General features: G+C 60.7%; 2 protein-coding genes across 3 annotated transcripts in view; one reads left to right on the forward strand and one right to left on the reverse strand.

Annotated features, from left to right (window-relative positions):
- The window catches only part of KANSL3 (KAT8 regulatory NSL complex subunit 3), a 28,618-nt gene extending 24,985 nt beyond the window's left edge, over nt 1-3,633 (forward strand). The window contains exon 11 of the mRNA XM_039564400.1: nt 3,499-3,633. Coding sequence (XP_039420334.1) covers nt 3,499-3,513 — 15 coding nt within the window. The 3' untranslated portion in view covers nt 3,514-3,633. The remainder of the gene's footprint in view (nt 1-3,498) is intronic.
- Nucleotides 166-9,772, reverse strand: NCAPH (non-SMC condensin I complex subunit H). Of its 2 annotated transcripts, none has more exons than XM_039564393.1 (17): nt 9,576-9,772; nt 9,417-9,507; nt 8,438-8,530; nt 7,460-7,598; nt 6,900-7,018; nt 5,832-6,021; nt 5,385-5,476; nt 4,963-5,147; nt 4,521-4,669; nt 3,929-4,032; nt 3,627-3,749; nt 3,296-3,403; nt 2,218-2,412; nt 1,654-1,755; nt 1,442-1,527; nt 1,238-1,313; nt 166-738 (listed from the first exon to the last, which is right to left on the reverse strand). In XM_039564393.1, the coding sequence occupies exons 1-17, from the start codon at nt 9,653-9,655 to the stop codon at nt 679-681; spliced, it is 1,992 nt and encodes a 663-aa protein (XP_039420327.1). In that variant the 5' UTR covers nt 9,656-9,772; the 3' UTR covers nt 166-678. The 2 variants fall into 2 exon arrangements, with proteins under 2 accessions (XP_039420327.1, XP_039420326.1); XM_039564392.1 differs by having other exon boundaries at nt 3,929-4,035.
- Nucleotides 9,773-10,660: the final 888 nt, after the last annotated feature.

Here is a 10,660-nt window from a genome sequence, read left to right on the forward strand (position 1 = left end):
TCTCCGGCTGCTCCTGCTCCCAGAATTCGGCTCCTGGATTCCCATTCCCGGCTGCTGCTCCAGGCTCTGACCCCTGGATTCCCTTTTTTTAGGGAGCTGCCCCCCACCCCACTCTGGGGTCACTTTGACCTCTCCCTGATTCCGAGGACTCCTTCAAGGCCCCCCTACAAAGTCCACAGCTGTTTTATTATCCTTAAACAGTACAAAAAGAGGGAATAATTCCAGGGAATGGGAGCCAGGAGTAACAGTCAGTCCAAAACCTGGGAATTACAGACAGGGAAGGACACCTGGAGAAGCCTTTTGGGACACAGAGAAGAAAGTTTGGGACAGGAAGGAAATTTTAGGACACAGAGAAAAGTCTGGGACACAGACAGGAAATTTTGGGACACAGAGGAGCCCTCGCTGCAGGAGGTTCACAGTGAGACGCAGGAATGGCACAGCCCAATCCCAGGGAAGAGCTGCTGGATCCCAGCTGGAAGTGCTGAGCCGCTCCCTCTGTCCAGCCAGGACATCCCAGCCTGACTTCCAGGTCTTCCCGAGGCGCAGGGAGCAGCGGGATTTCGGGATTTCTCGGCAGAGGGGAAGCATCTGCCCCTGCAGGAGTGCGGAGCGAGGCCAGCCCGCCGGGAACGCCCGAGCTCCGGCCTGGGATCATCCCAGGGCTGCTCCAGAGCCGGATCAGTCTCCCTGTTGCACCAGGATATCCGACAGGTCCTTCGTGCTCTGCAGCTTCAGGTTCTGGGAATGGCAGGGAAAAGCTGAGTCGGGCGGAGGCAGAAGGAATAAATCCCCCGGGATGAGGCTTCGGATCGAGCCCAGCCCCTCCTGCCACTGGCTGGGGGCTCCTCCCAGGAACATGGGACAGCAGCAGGAATTTCCCCATGGAAAGGGAAATTTTTCCATGGAAACCCCCGTGGAAAAGGTCGGAAGGGGCTGCCCAGGGGAGGTTTGGAGTTGCCATTCTTGGAAAGGAATCCCAAGGAATTCCTGGATGTGGCACTCGGTGCCAAGGTGGGGATCGGGCACAGGTTGGAATCTGTGACCTTGGAGAGCTTTTCCAGCCTCAGGGATTCTGGAATTCTGCTCCTTTCTCCGGAGCCTGGAATGCTCACAGCTCTGGGACAGCCCCGAGGACGGGGAGGCACAGCTGGGAATGCTCCAGGTGCTGCCGTTCCCGTTCCCTGAGCTGTATTCCATGGAATATCCGGCACTGACGGGAATGGCTCCCTGCCCTCACCTTCTCGTTGGCCAGATGCAGCAGGCACACGAAGGCCAAGGGCACGGAGAGGTTGGTGGCCATGGCAGGGGGGAGCCTGTGGAAAAGCGGGATCAGGATCGGAGCCTCGGGAATCCCAGAGCAAAGCTCAGCTCCTCGGCTTTGCCAAGCTGGATGTGAGCACAGCTTCCCTGGGATTTTCCCTGTCCCATCCCCATCCCAAACCTGTGGAGCAGCTCCTTGGTGACGTCACTCAGGACCTTCTCTCCGGCCACCGCCGCCGTGTCCGGCTCTTCCCCGGCTCCTCCCGCCTGTTTGGGAAAATCCCGGCACTGCAGAGCCCAGCTCCGCTCCCCGGCATTCCAAGGAAAACCCCTGCAGCCTGTCCAGCCGGGAGGGAAGGAAGGGCTGCGGAATTCCCTGCAGGAATTTCTCACCTCTTCCCCCGCTCCCGTCAGCAGCTCCCACATGTTCCTCTTCAGCCTCCTCATGTCCATCTTCTTGGCGGTCCTGGCGTACTGGATGGCGATCCTATTGATCTGAGGGAAGAATCCGGGATCACCATCAGGATCATTCCCGATTTTCCATGGCAGTGACAGGAGCGCTGCAACAGTCCCGGTGTTTAACCCGGGAATTGTTCCTCTGGGAATGCCGATCCAGAGGCTCCGGGGGTGGGGAGGGAGCTCCTGGGATTTTTAACCCTGGAGGTGCTGAGAGGTTTTTGCTCCAGCCCTGCCCAGGGAGGAGCTCCCAGTGCCAGGGAGCAATTCCCAGTGCCAGGGAGCAATTCCCAGTCCCAGAGAGGAGTTCCCAGCGCAAGGGAGGAATTTCCAGTGCCAGGGAGGCATTCCCAGCGCCAGGGAGCAGCTCCCAGCCCAGTAGCTCCCAGTTCCAGTGAGTAGCTCCCCATTCCAGCAAGGAATTCCCAGTCCCAGTGAGGAATTCCCAGTTCCAATGACCAGTTTCCAGTCCCAGTCCCAGTCCCAATCCCAGTCCCAGACCTTCTGGGGCTCAGCGATGAGGGTCAGCTCTCCGTAGGTGGTGATGTCCCCACCGTTGACGACCCCGTTGACGATCCCGGTGACGACCCCGTTGATCCCGGTGCGCTCCGGAGCCTCGGGATGAGCGGTGAGGTTGAACTCCCCGGCCTCGCCCTGGAATTCCGCGGGATCGGGGTCGTCGTCGCTGTCGGGGTCCTGGGAGGGGACACGGAGGGGACACCTGGGGTCACCTGGAGGAGCCAGAGGCAGCAGGAGCCGCTCCGGAGGGTGGGAATTCCCACCCAGCTTCCCATGGGATTGGGGTTATCCCAATGGAATGGAGGTTATCCCAATGGAACTGAGGTTATCCCCATGGATTGGGGGTTATCCCAATGGAACTGAGGTTATCCCCATGGATTGGGGGTTATCCCAATGGAACTGAGGTTATCCCCATGGGATTGGGGCTCATCCAGCCCCTCCCCGCTGGCCCCAGGCAGGTGTAGGGAGCTGTTCCCAAAGCTTTTCCATTCCTGGGAGTGTCCCAGGCCAGGCTGGAGCAGCCTGGGATAGTGGGAGGTGTCCACGGAAAGGGTGGGATGAGATGGGATTTGAGGTCCCTTCCATCCCAGCCTGGGATTCTGGGATCCAGGGACACACAGGAATTCCCAGAGGGCTCAGGAATTCCCAACCTGGCTCAGGAATTCCCAGAGGGCTCTCCTGCCACTGTGGGACCAGCGGGATTTGTCCCAATCCCACCTGGAGGCAGCAGGGAAAGGAAACTCCAGGAGGAATCAACTCCCGATGGGAGCTGGGAGGAGCTGAGGAGAGGGATGGAATTCCCTCCTCCTTCAGGGCATGGAAAAGGCTGGGATGGAATTCCTGGCAAACCCACCCCTGGGAATGTCCCAGGCCAGGCTGGATGGGGTTTGGAGCAGATGCCAGCAGGGTTTGCAGACCCCGCAGCTTCGGGAGGATCTGCGGCTCCAATTCCTTTCCTCGGGAATTCTCTGGCCGCGGATTCGGAATTCCCACGTTATTCCCAGCACGGATCAAGCACAGGGAAGAGCATGGGAGGGATAAAGGCCCTCCTGGGCTGTACCTGCAGCGCGGGGCAGAAGTTGCAGGTGTCGCTGGGGTTGTTGTAGTCGTAGTCCCCAATCCCGGCCTCGCTATCCAAGGTCCCCACCGGCTCCGAGCTCTGGCTGAGCTGTGGGACAGGGCAGGGAAAACATTCCAAGATATTCCTGGAAAAAGGCGAGGCCTTGTTCCCTCATCCCCCTTTTCCCCCCCCCTTTTTTCCAGGATGCTCCGTGGTGACACCAGCACGGCCCCAGCCCTCAGAACATCCCAGGACGCTCCCGGAGCTTGGTGAGCAGAGGTTTTGTGCCTGGAATGATCCCCTGGAATTCTTTTAGGGAAGGCTCTCTCACCCTGACCGTGGGTTTGAGGAAGAGCTGTGCCATGTTCTTGGGGTCGTAGTGGAAGTCGGCAGGGAGCGTGGTGCTCCGGACGTTCTGGCTCTCCAGGATGGATTTGGCCAGAGTTGTGGATGCCTGGGAATGGAAAAATGGGAAGCTCCATCAGCTTTCCGTGCAAAAACAAGGAGTGCTTGGAATTTGTCTGGAAAGGGGCAGGGTCCAGCCAGGACACCCAGCTGGAGCAGCCAAAATCCAGGGAATTCCAGGCTGCTGTGGGAAAAGGGAGAGCAGGAAGGGCAGCGGCCCTGCAGCACCTTGGTCTTACGGAAATGGGGCTCGAAGTCGACGTCCTCCTCGAAATCCAGCTCGAAAACCTTCCTGGGATTCCTCCGGCGGGATTCCCTCTCGGAGCCGGTGTCTGCTGTGGGATGGGAGGGAGGGGAAGGAAAAGAGGAAGGAAAAGAGAGGGAGGAAAGGAGAGGGAGGAAAGGAGAGGGAGGAAAGGAGAGGGAGGAAAGGAGAGGGAGGAAAGGAGAGGGAGGAAAGGAGAGGGAGGAAAGGAGGAGGAAAGGAGCTGTCACTGCCTCAGGCCAGGACAAGCACAGGCAGCTCATTCCCACCCGGAGCATCTGCTCCAGGCAAATGGATTTTCCCCCTTTTCCTGGGAAAGCAGCCGGGGCTGGCCTCAGCTGCATGGTGCAAAGGAATCCATGGGAGCAGAAACTCTGATTGATGGTCTGAAGGAGATCGGGTGGGATATGGGGAAGGAATTCCACCCTGGGACAGTGGGAGGGGTCCCTGCCCATGGATGGGCTCCGAGTCCTTCCCAGCCCTGGAATTCCACGATTCCCTGCCCATCCCAGGATTCCCTGCCCATCCCGAGGCTCCCTCCCTCCGGACACTCACGCCTGTGGCGGGGCCGGAAGCGCCAGTGCTCGGGGCCAGCCCACATGGAGAGCGTGCGAGGGCTGAAGTAGGAATATTCCCCGGGATTCATGGATAGGTGCAGGCTCATGGTGGTGATGTCCCCCTCTCCCAAAGGAGCTCCATCAGTCCTGGAAAAGGCCCGGGAGCTGCTCAGTGACACCATTCCCTCGGAATTCCCGAGGGGATTTATTCCCGGGGCACTGGGAAGGGGGGGCAGAGCCTCAGTTCGGCTGGATTTGCCTGAGTTCTCCGTGGAAGGCAGAGAGATCCCTGGAAAACATTCCTGGATGCTCCCAGCCCTGGAGCAGGAGGTGAGCTCCTCAGAGGGACTGGGAATTCCTCATCAGGAGCTGGGAATTCCTCCCTGGAATTGCCCCACGGAGCCCCCAAAGCCCAGCCACGGATCCCCCTCCCCGCCCACCTCCTGCTCCCGAAGGAGCCGAGGTTCTCCGGGAATTCCCCGATCCTCTCTCCGGCCGTGCTCCCGGGGGATTCCAGCTGGAATTCCGGGGGGGCAGCGCCCTCCCCGTCGTCGCTGTCCAGCTCCACGTTGGGATCAAAGACCTGCTCGCTCTTCCGGAACTTCTCCAGCAGCGCCGACACCGACTGGAAAACAGGGAAGAGCCCCGGGATGGGTGAGGATGGGAGATGGGTGAGGAGCCGAAGGAGGGCAGGGAGAGATGGGATAATGGGAAAAAATTCCTCCCTGGGATGGAATTCCCAGAGAAGCTGTGGCTGCCCCACCCCTGGAAGTGTTCAGAGCCAGGTGGGAGCATCCTGGTCTGTGGGAATTCCCAGCCTGGCTCAGGAATTCCCAGCCTGGCTCAGGAATTCCCAGCCTACCTCGCTGTGGGACTCCTCATCCCAGTTGCTGAACTGGAATCCGGCCAGGGAGGAGCAGATCCGGCGTTTTTCCAGGCACTGGGCCAGCAGGGCTGGGGAGAGGTTGGACACGAGGTGAATTCCTTGGATCCAAGCAGGTATCCCATGGCTCTGCAATCCCGGCTGGGCAGGGCCCAGCTATCCAGGGAAAAGACTTCGATTCTTGGGAATAACCCTGGGAATGCTGAGCAGGGTTTGGAGCCGTATCCAAGGTCAATCCTCACCCTGGAATGCACCGATCCCAAATCCTGCCCAGCTTCCAGAGGGTGGGGGGGCAGGGAGGGACCTCAAACCTCCAGAATTCCCGGTTTTCCAGCATCCTGAGCGGGATCAGAGCAGTGACCGAAATCACAGGGGAAGGAGCTGGATAAGGCCAGGAAAAGCATGGAAAAAAAGGCTGGAATTCACCTTTTAGATCAGCCACTGGGACGGGATCCGAGCTGGGCAGGGCCGGGGTGTCCGAGGAGGGCAGAGGGATAATCCCAGAGTGGAAGAGGAGCCGGCTCTGGAAGCTCTGGGAGCGCAGCCCCGTGAGGAAGATCCCGGCCGTGCTGCACTCGTCGAAGGAGGCGGCCGCCCTCTGGAACATGGGATCCACCTGTGGGGAATCAGGGAATGGGGCTGGAATCAGGGCATGGAGAGGGGAAGGGAGGGCTCTGAGAGAGGCTTTGGAGCACAGATCCCAAGGGAAAACGATCCACAGCCTTCCCACCCCAGCCGGGAGTGTCCCGGGCCAGGCTGGAGCAGCTGGGATGGCGGGAGGGTGTTGGAATGAGGGGTTGGAATGGGATGAGCTGTAGGGTCCCTTCCAAGCCAAGGCATTCCAGGATTCCATGAGCTGGTGTGGACTGGGAATCAGGAAGAAATTCCTCCCTCTCTGCCTCTGGATCATCCCTGGGAGTGTGCCAGGCCAGGCTGGAGCAGCCTGGGATAGTGGGAGGTGTCCACGGAAAGGGTGGGATGAGATGGGATTTAAGGTCCCTTCCATCCCAGCCTGGGATTCTGGGATCCAGGGACACACAGGAATTCCCAGAGGGCTCAGGAATTCCCAACCTGGCTCAGGAATTCCCAGAGGGCTCTCCTGCCACAGCAGGACCAGCAGGTTTTGTCCCAATCCCACCTGGAGGCAGCAGGGAAGGGAAACTCCAGGAGGAATCAACTCCCGACGGGAGCTGGGAGGAGCTGAGGAGAGGGATGGAATTCCCTCCTCCTTCAGGGCATGGAAAAGGCTGGGATGGAATTCCTGCAGCCACTCCTGGGCAAATCCATCCCTGGGAATATCCCAGGCCAGGCTGCAGCGAGCTGGGATAGTGGGAAGCGTCCCTGGCCACGCTGGCACCAGATGGGATTTCATCTCTTCCACCCCAAACCATTCCAGGATCCTTTTCCCAGCCTGAATTCCCAGGTTTGTGCGATGCCAGAGCCCAGGGGGGTGGAGAGGCAGGAAAACAGGGATGAGGAGAGATCCAAGGCCACCTCAGAGCCGCGGGAGGCCTCGGGAAGGTTGATGTTGTTCAGGTTGTGCTCGATGGTTCGGAAGGTTTGTTTCTTCCTGGGCTGCGCCTTCCGGGCGGCCTCGGGGGCTGGGCTGGAGCCTGGAGAGGGGAGAAGGACAAAAATCCCACTTCAAAATGGCCAAAATCCTTCCTAAAGGAGAGGGAAAACCTGGAACCTGGGCACCAAACTCACAGCGGGCATTGGAATTCCTCAGTCGGGATCTGTTGGAACGAGCAACGTTCCATGGGCCGGATGGGCTTTGCTTTTTATTGGTTCTGTTTGGCCCCAAACTGCCCCCGTTTGGCCCCAAACTGAAATCAGAAATCCCTAACAACAGCTCCAGCTTCTCCCTCCCATCCCTCCCTGCTCCAGTATTCCAGGAGAACCAATCCAGGATCTCCCAACCCCTGGAAAATTCGATTAACCCCAAATCTCTTTGAAACTCCCAACTTGGAAAGAGCACTGAGGCTTCTCCTGTTCCCGGGTGGGAAAGGAGGGAATTTCCCGGGTTTTTTGAGAGAAAAAGAGGGAATTCCCACCTTCCTCGGGGCTCTGCGGGTCCTTGGAAGGGGCTGAGTCCTTGCCCAGGTTGCCCAGGACCCTGTAGGTGTCGGCGTGGACGGAATCCACGCGCACAGCGTAGATCTTGGCACTGGCATCCAGGGTTCCCGCTGCCACCTGGAACAGGGAATTCGCAGCTGGAGAGGGAAAAGCCTCGCCTGGATGATCCCAGATCTGATTTCCCGAGTGCTCTGCATCCCGAGGAAAATCGCGGATAACGGGGAGAGGAGTGATTGTGAAAGCTACAGACCACCAAGGGGGGTGCTCCCTTTGGCTTTTTGGGATCACACCTAAAATCCTTTAGGAATTGCTGAGTTTTGCAGCGGGGAGAAGCAGAAAGGCGCAGGTTTGATCTGCCAGGAGCCGCCTCTCCTTCCTTAGGGCCACCCCCTCGGGATCATCCCGTTTGCCCCAGTCATGAAGGGGTGAAGGACGTGGAATTCCAAGTGCCTTCTCCAGCCCCAGACCTCGCCAGGAAGGCTGAGAACCCCCCAGTGAAACCCAGTGCCCCTTTCCCATCCTTCCCTCAGGAGCCACTGCTGGCTCAGGAGCTCCTGGAGGCCACATCCCAAAGCGCTGTCCCCTGTGGATCCATCCGGGAATCCACTCCTCCCTCCCAGCAATCCCAGGGAATCTTTTCCTTGGCAAGTTCTTGGATTAAACCCAGCCCAGCAGCACCCTCCTTCCTTTCCCAGCCTTGTTTGGTCACTGGTTTTCACCTCAGAGGCCTCCCAAGCCCTGCTTTTGCACCAGAGCCCTTTGGGACGCCACAACCAGAAGGATTCAGCCTTTACAAGGATTCGGTGCCTCCAATTCTGACAAAAAGCGGCTGTGCCGCCTCTCCCAGGGGGGTTTTGGCGGCAGCACCCTGAGCAGTGTTCGAGGTTTCACATTAATTAAGCCTGGGGTTAATTGCCAGGTGGAAACAAAGCAGCAGCAGCAAGGACTCCTCTCACCTTGAAGTTGGTGAGCTCTGAGTTCTTCTGCTTCAGGATCTCGGTCATGTAATCGATCAGGTGCAGCCCAAAGGCATTTTTAGTGGTGATTTTCTGCAATAAAGCACAGCTGGGGACCCTTCCCCTGACCAGGGCCACCCTGCCAGGACCCTGAGCCCCGGGGGAGGGCAACAGCAGCCTGGACGTGGCCACGGCTTCCTCTTGGAAGAGGAATAGGAAAAGGTTGGAGAGGTGGGCAGGGAATTGTCTGAAATTCAACAGGGTCCTGCAGCTGGGGAGGGACAGTCCTGGACACAGCACAGGCTGGGGGTGATCCCTGTGGAGAAGGACCTGGGGGACAACAAAGTGTCCCTGCCCAGCAGAGTGTCCTAGGAACAAGGACGCCAAGGGGATGCCCCAGGAAGAGCATTCCCAGCAGGTCAGGGAGCGTTCCTGCCCCTCTGCCCAGCCCTGGGAGCACCTCTGGAGTGCTGCGTCCAGCTCTGGGATCACTGGGACAGGAGGGACACGGAGCTCCAGTGACAAAGATGAGGAAGGGCCTGGAGCATCCCCCCGATGAGGAAAGGCTGAGGGAGCTGGGGCTGGTCAGCCTCGGGAAGAGACGGCTGAGAGGGGCCCTCATCCCTGTGTCTAAATATCCAAGGGGGAATGTGGGAGGATGGAGCCAGGCTCTGCTCCGGGGGGCCCAGCCATGGGACGAGAGGAACGGGCAGGACCTGATGCCTGGCGAGTTCCACAAGAACTTTTTCCTGGGATTGCCCAGAGCCATTCCAGAACCGTGCAGACACCACCCCTGTGCTGTGGGATGACCCTGCTGGAGCAGGGTGCTGGGGCCAGATGCCCCTTCACGGTCCCTTAACCTGCCCCATCCCGGAACGACCCCGCTGCCAAGGCCCGAAGCGTTTCAAACCCCCGCCCGCCCCGCGTTGCCGGAGGATTTTAAACCCCGCCCGGCCCAACCGCGGCGCCCCGGACTCACGTTCTCGCTGCAGAGCTTGATACAGGTGCTGTAGTGCTCCGCGATCTGCGCGTTGCTCCACTGGGGCAGCGGGGGCTGCCAGCTCTCGGGCCTGCGGGACACAGCGGCGTCGGTGACCGCGCTCCCCCCTCAGCCCGGGGCCCCGCGCACCGGCCCTACCTGGGCGCGGGGGGAGCCGAGGCCCTGCAGCGACGAGTCCACGGCCCTGGAGCGGCGGCGCTGGCGCCTCTCGCGCTCATCGTCGTTGCTGGGGCACTCAGCGAGCACGGGGGTGCCGGGGGTGCCGGTGCTGCCGAGGGGCCGCGGGGCCGGGGAGGCGGCGAAAGCGGCGGCGGCGCGGGGGGTGCGAGCGCTCATGGCTGCGGGACAGCGCCGCGCTGAGGGGGAGCCCGCCCTCGCCGCGGCCACGCCCCCTCCGCGCCTCCCGACCAATCAGCGCGCGGCGCCCCTGCCAGGCAGCCAATCAGAGCGCGGCGTGCCCGCCCCCGAGGCGGTTTGAACGGCGGCGCGCGCTCGGCGGGCCCGCGCGTGCGCGCCGAGTAACGGTCGTGAGGGGGAAGGGGGGGGGGCGCAGCGCAGCGCTCTGAGGGGACCCCCGGGAGGGAACCCCCGGGAAGGGGGCGACCCTTCCATTGTCCCCCATCTGCCGGCCCTGGGATGGGATCGGAGCGGTGTCAGCAGCCCCCGGTGCCGCCCCGGCACCCCCCAAGAAGGAGGAGGAGCCGCCAGAGCAGCGCCGCTTATCCCGGCATCACTGAGGTTGGAATCTTTGCGATCACCGAGTCCAAGCTGTGCCCGATGCCCTCCTTGTCCCCAGCCCAGAGCCCTGAGTGCCACCTCCAGGCCTCGGACACCTCCAGGGATGGGCATTCCAAACCTCCCCGGGCAGTTCCGAGGCCTGAGCGCCCTTTCCATGAGGAAATTCCCGCTGGTGTCCAACGCGAGCCTCCCCTGGCCCAGCCTGAGGCCGTTCCCTCTCCTCCTGTCCCTGTTCCTGGCAGCAGAGCTCCACCCTGAGCCACCCTGTGCCCCCTCTGGTGTTCCCTGTGACCCTCCAGGTGTGTCCCCATATTCCCTGAGACCCTCACCTGACCTCAGGTCCCCCATCCCGGGCAGAGGGGACACTCCTGGGAGAGTCCCGACCTCTGTGCCTGAGGCAAAGCTCCACCAAGAGGGAAATAAATCCATAACTTTTATTTCTGGAGCGTGTCCTGTGCTCTGGAAGCTTTAGGAAAAAGTCGGGA

The sequence above is a fragment of the Corvus cornix genome, chromosome 22 (genome assembly GCF_000738735.6).
Source record: "Corvus cornix cornix isolate S_Up_H32 chromosome 22, ASM73873v5, whole genome shotgun sequence".
NCBI classification, from domain to species: domain Eukaryota; kingdom Metazoa; phylum Chordata; class Aves; order Passeriformes; family Corvidae; genus Corvus; species Corvus cornix.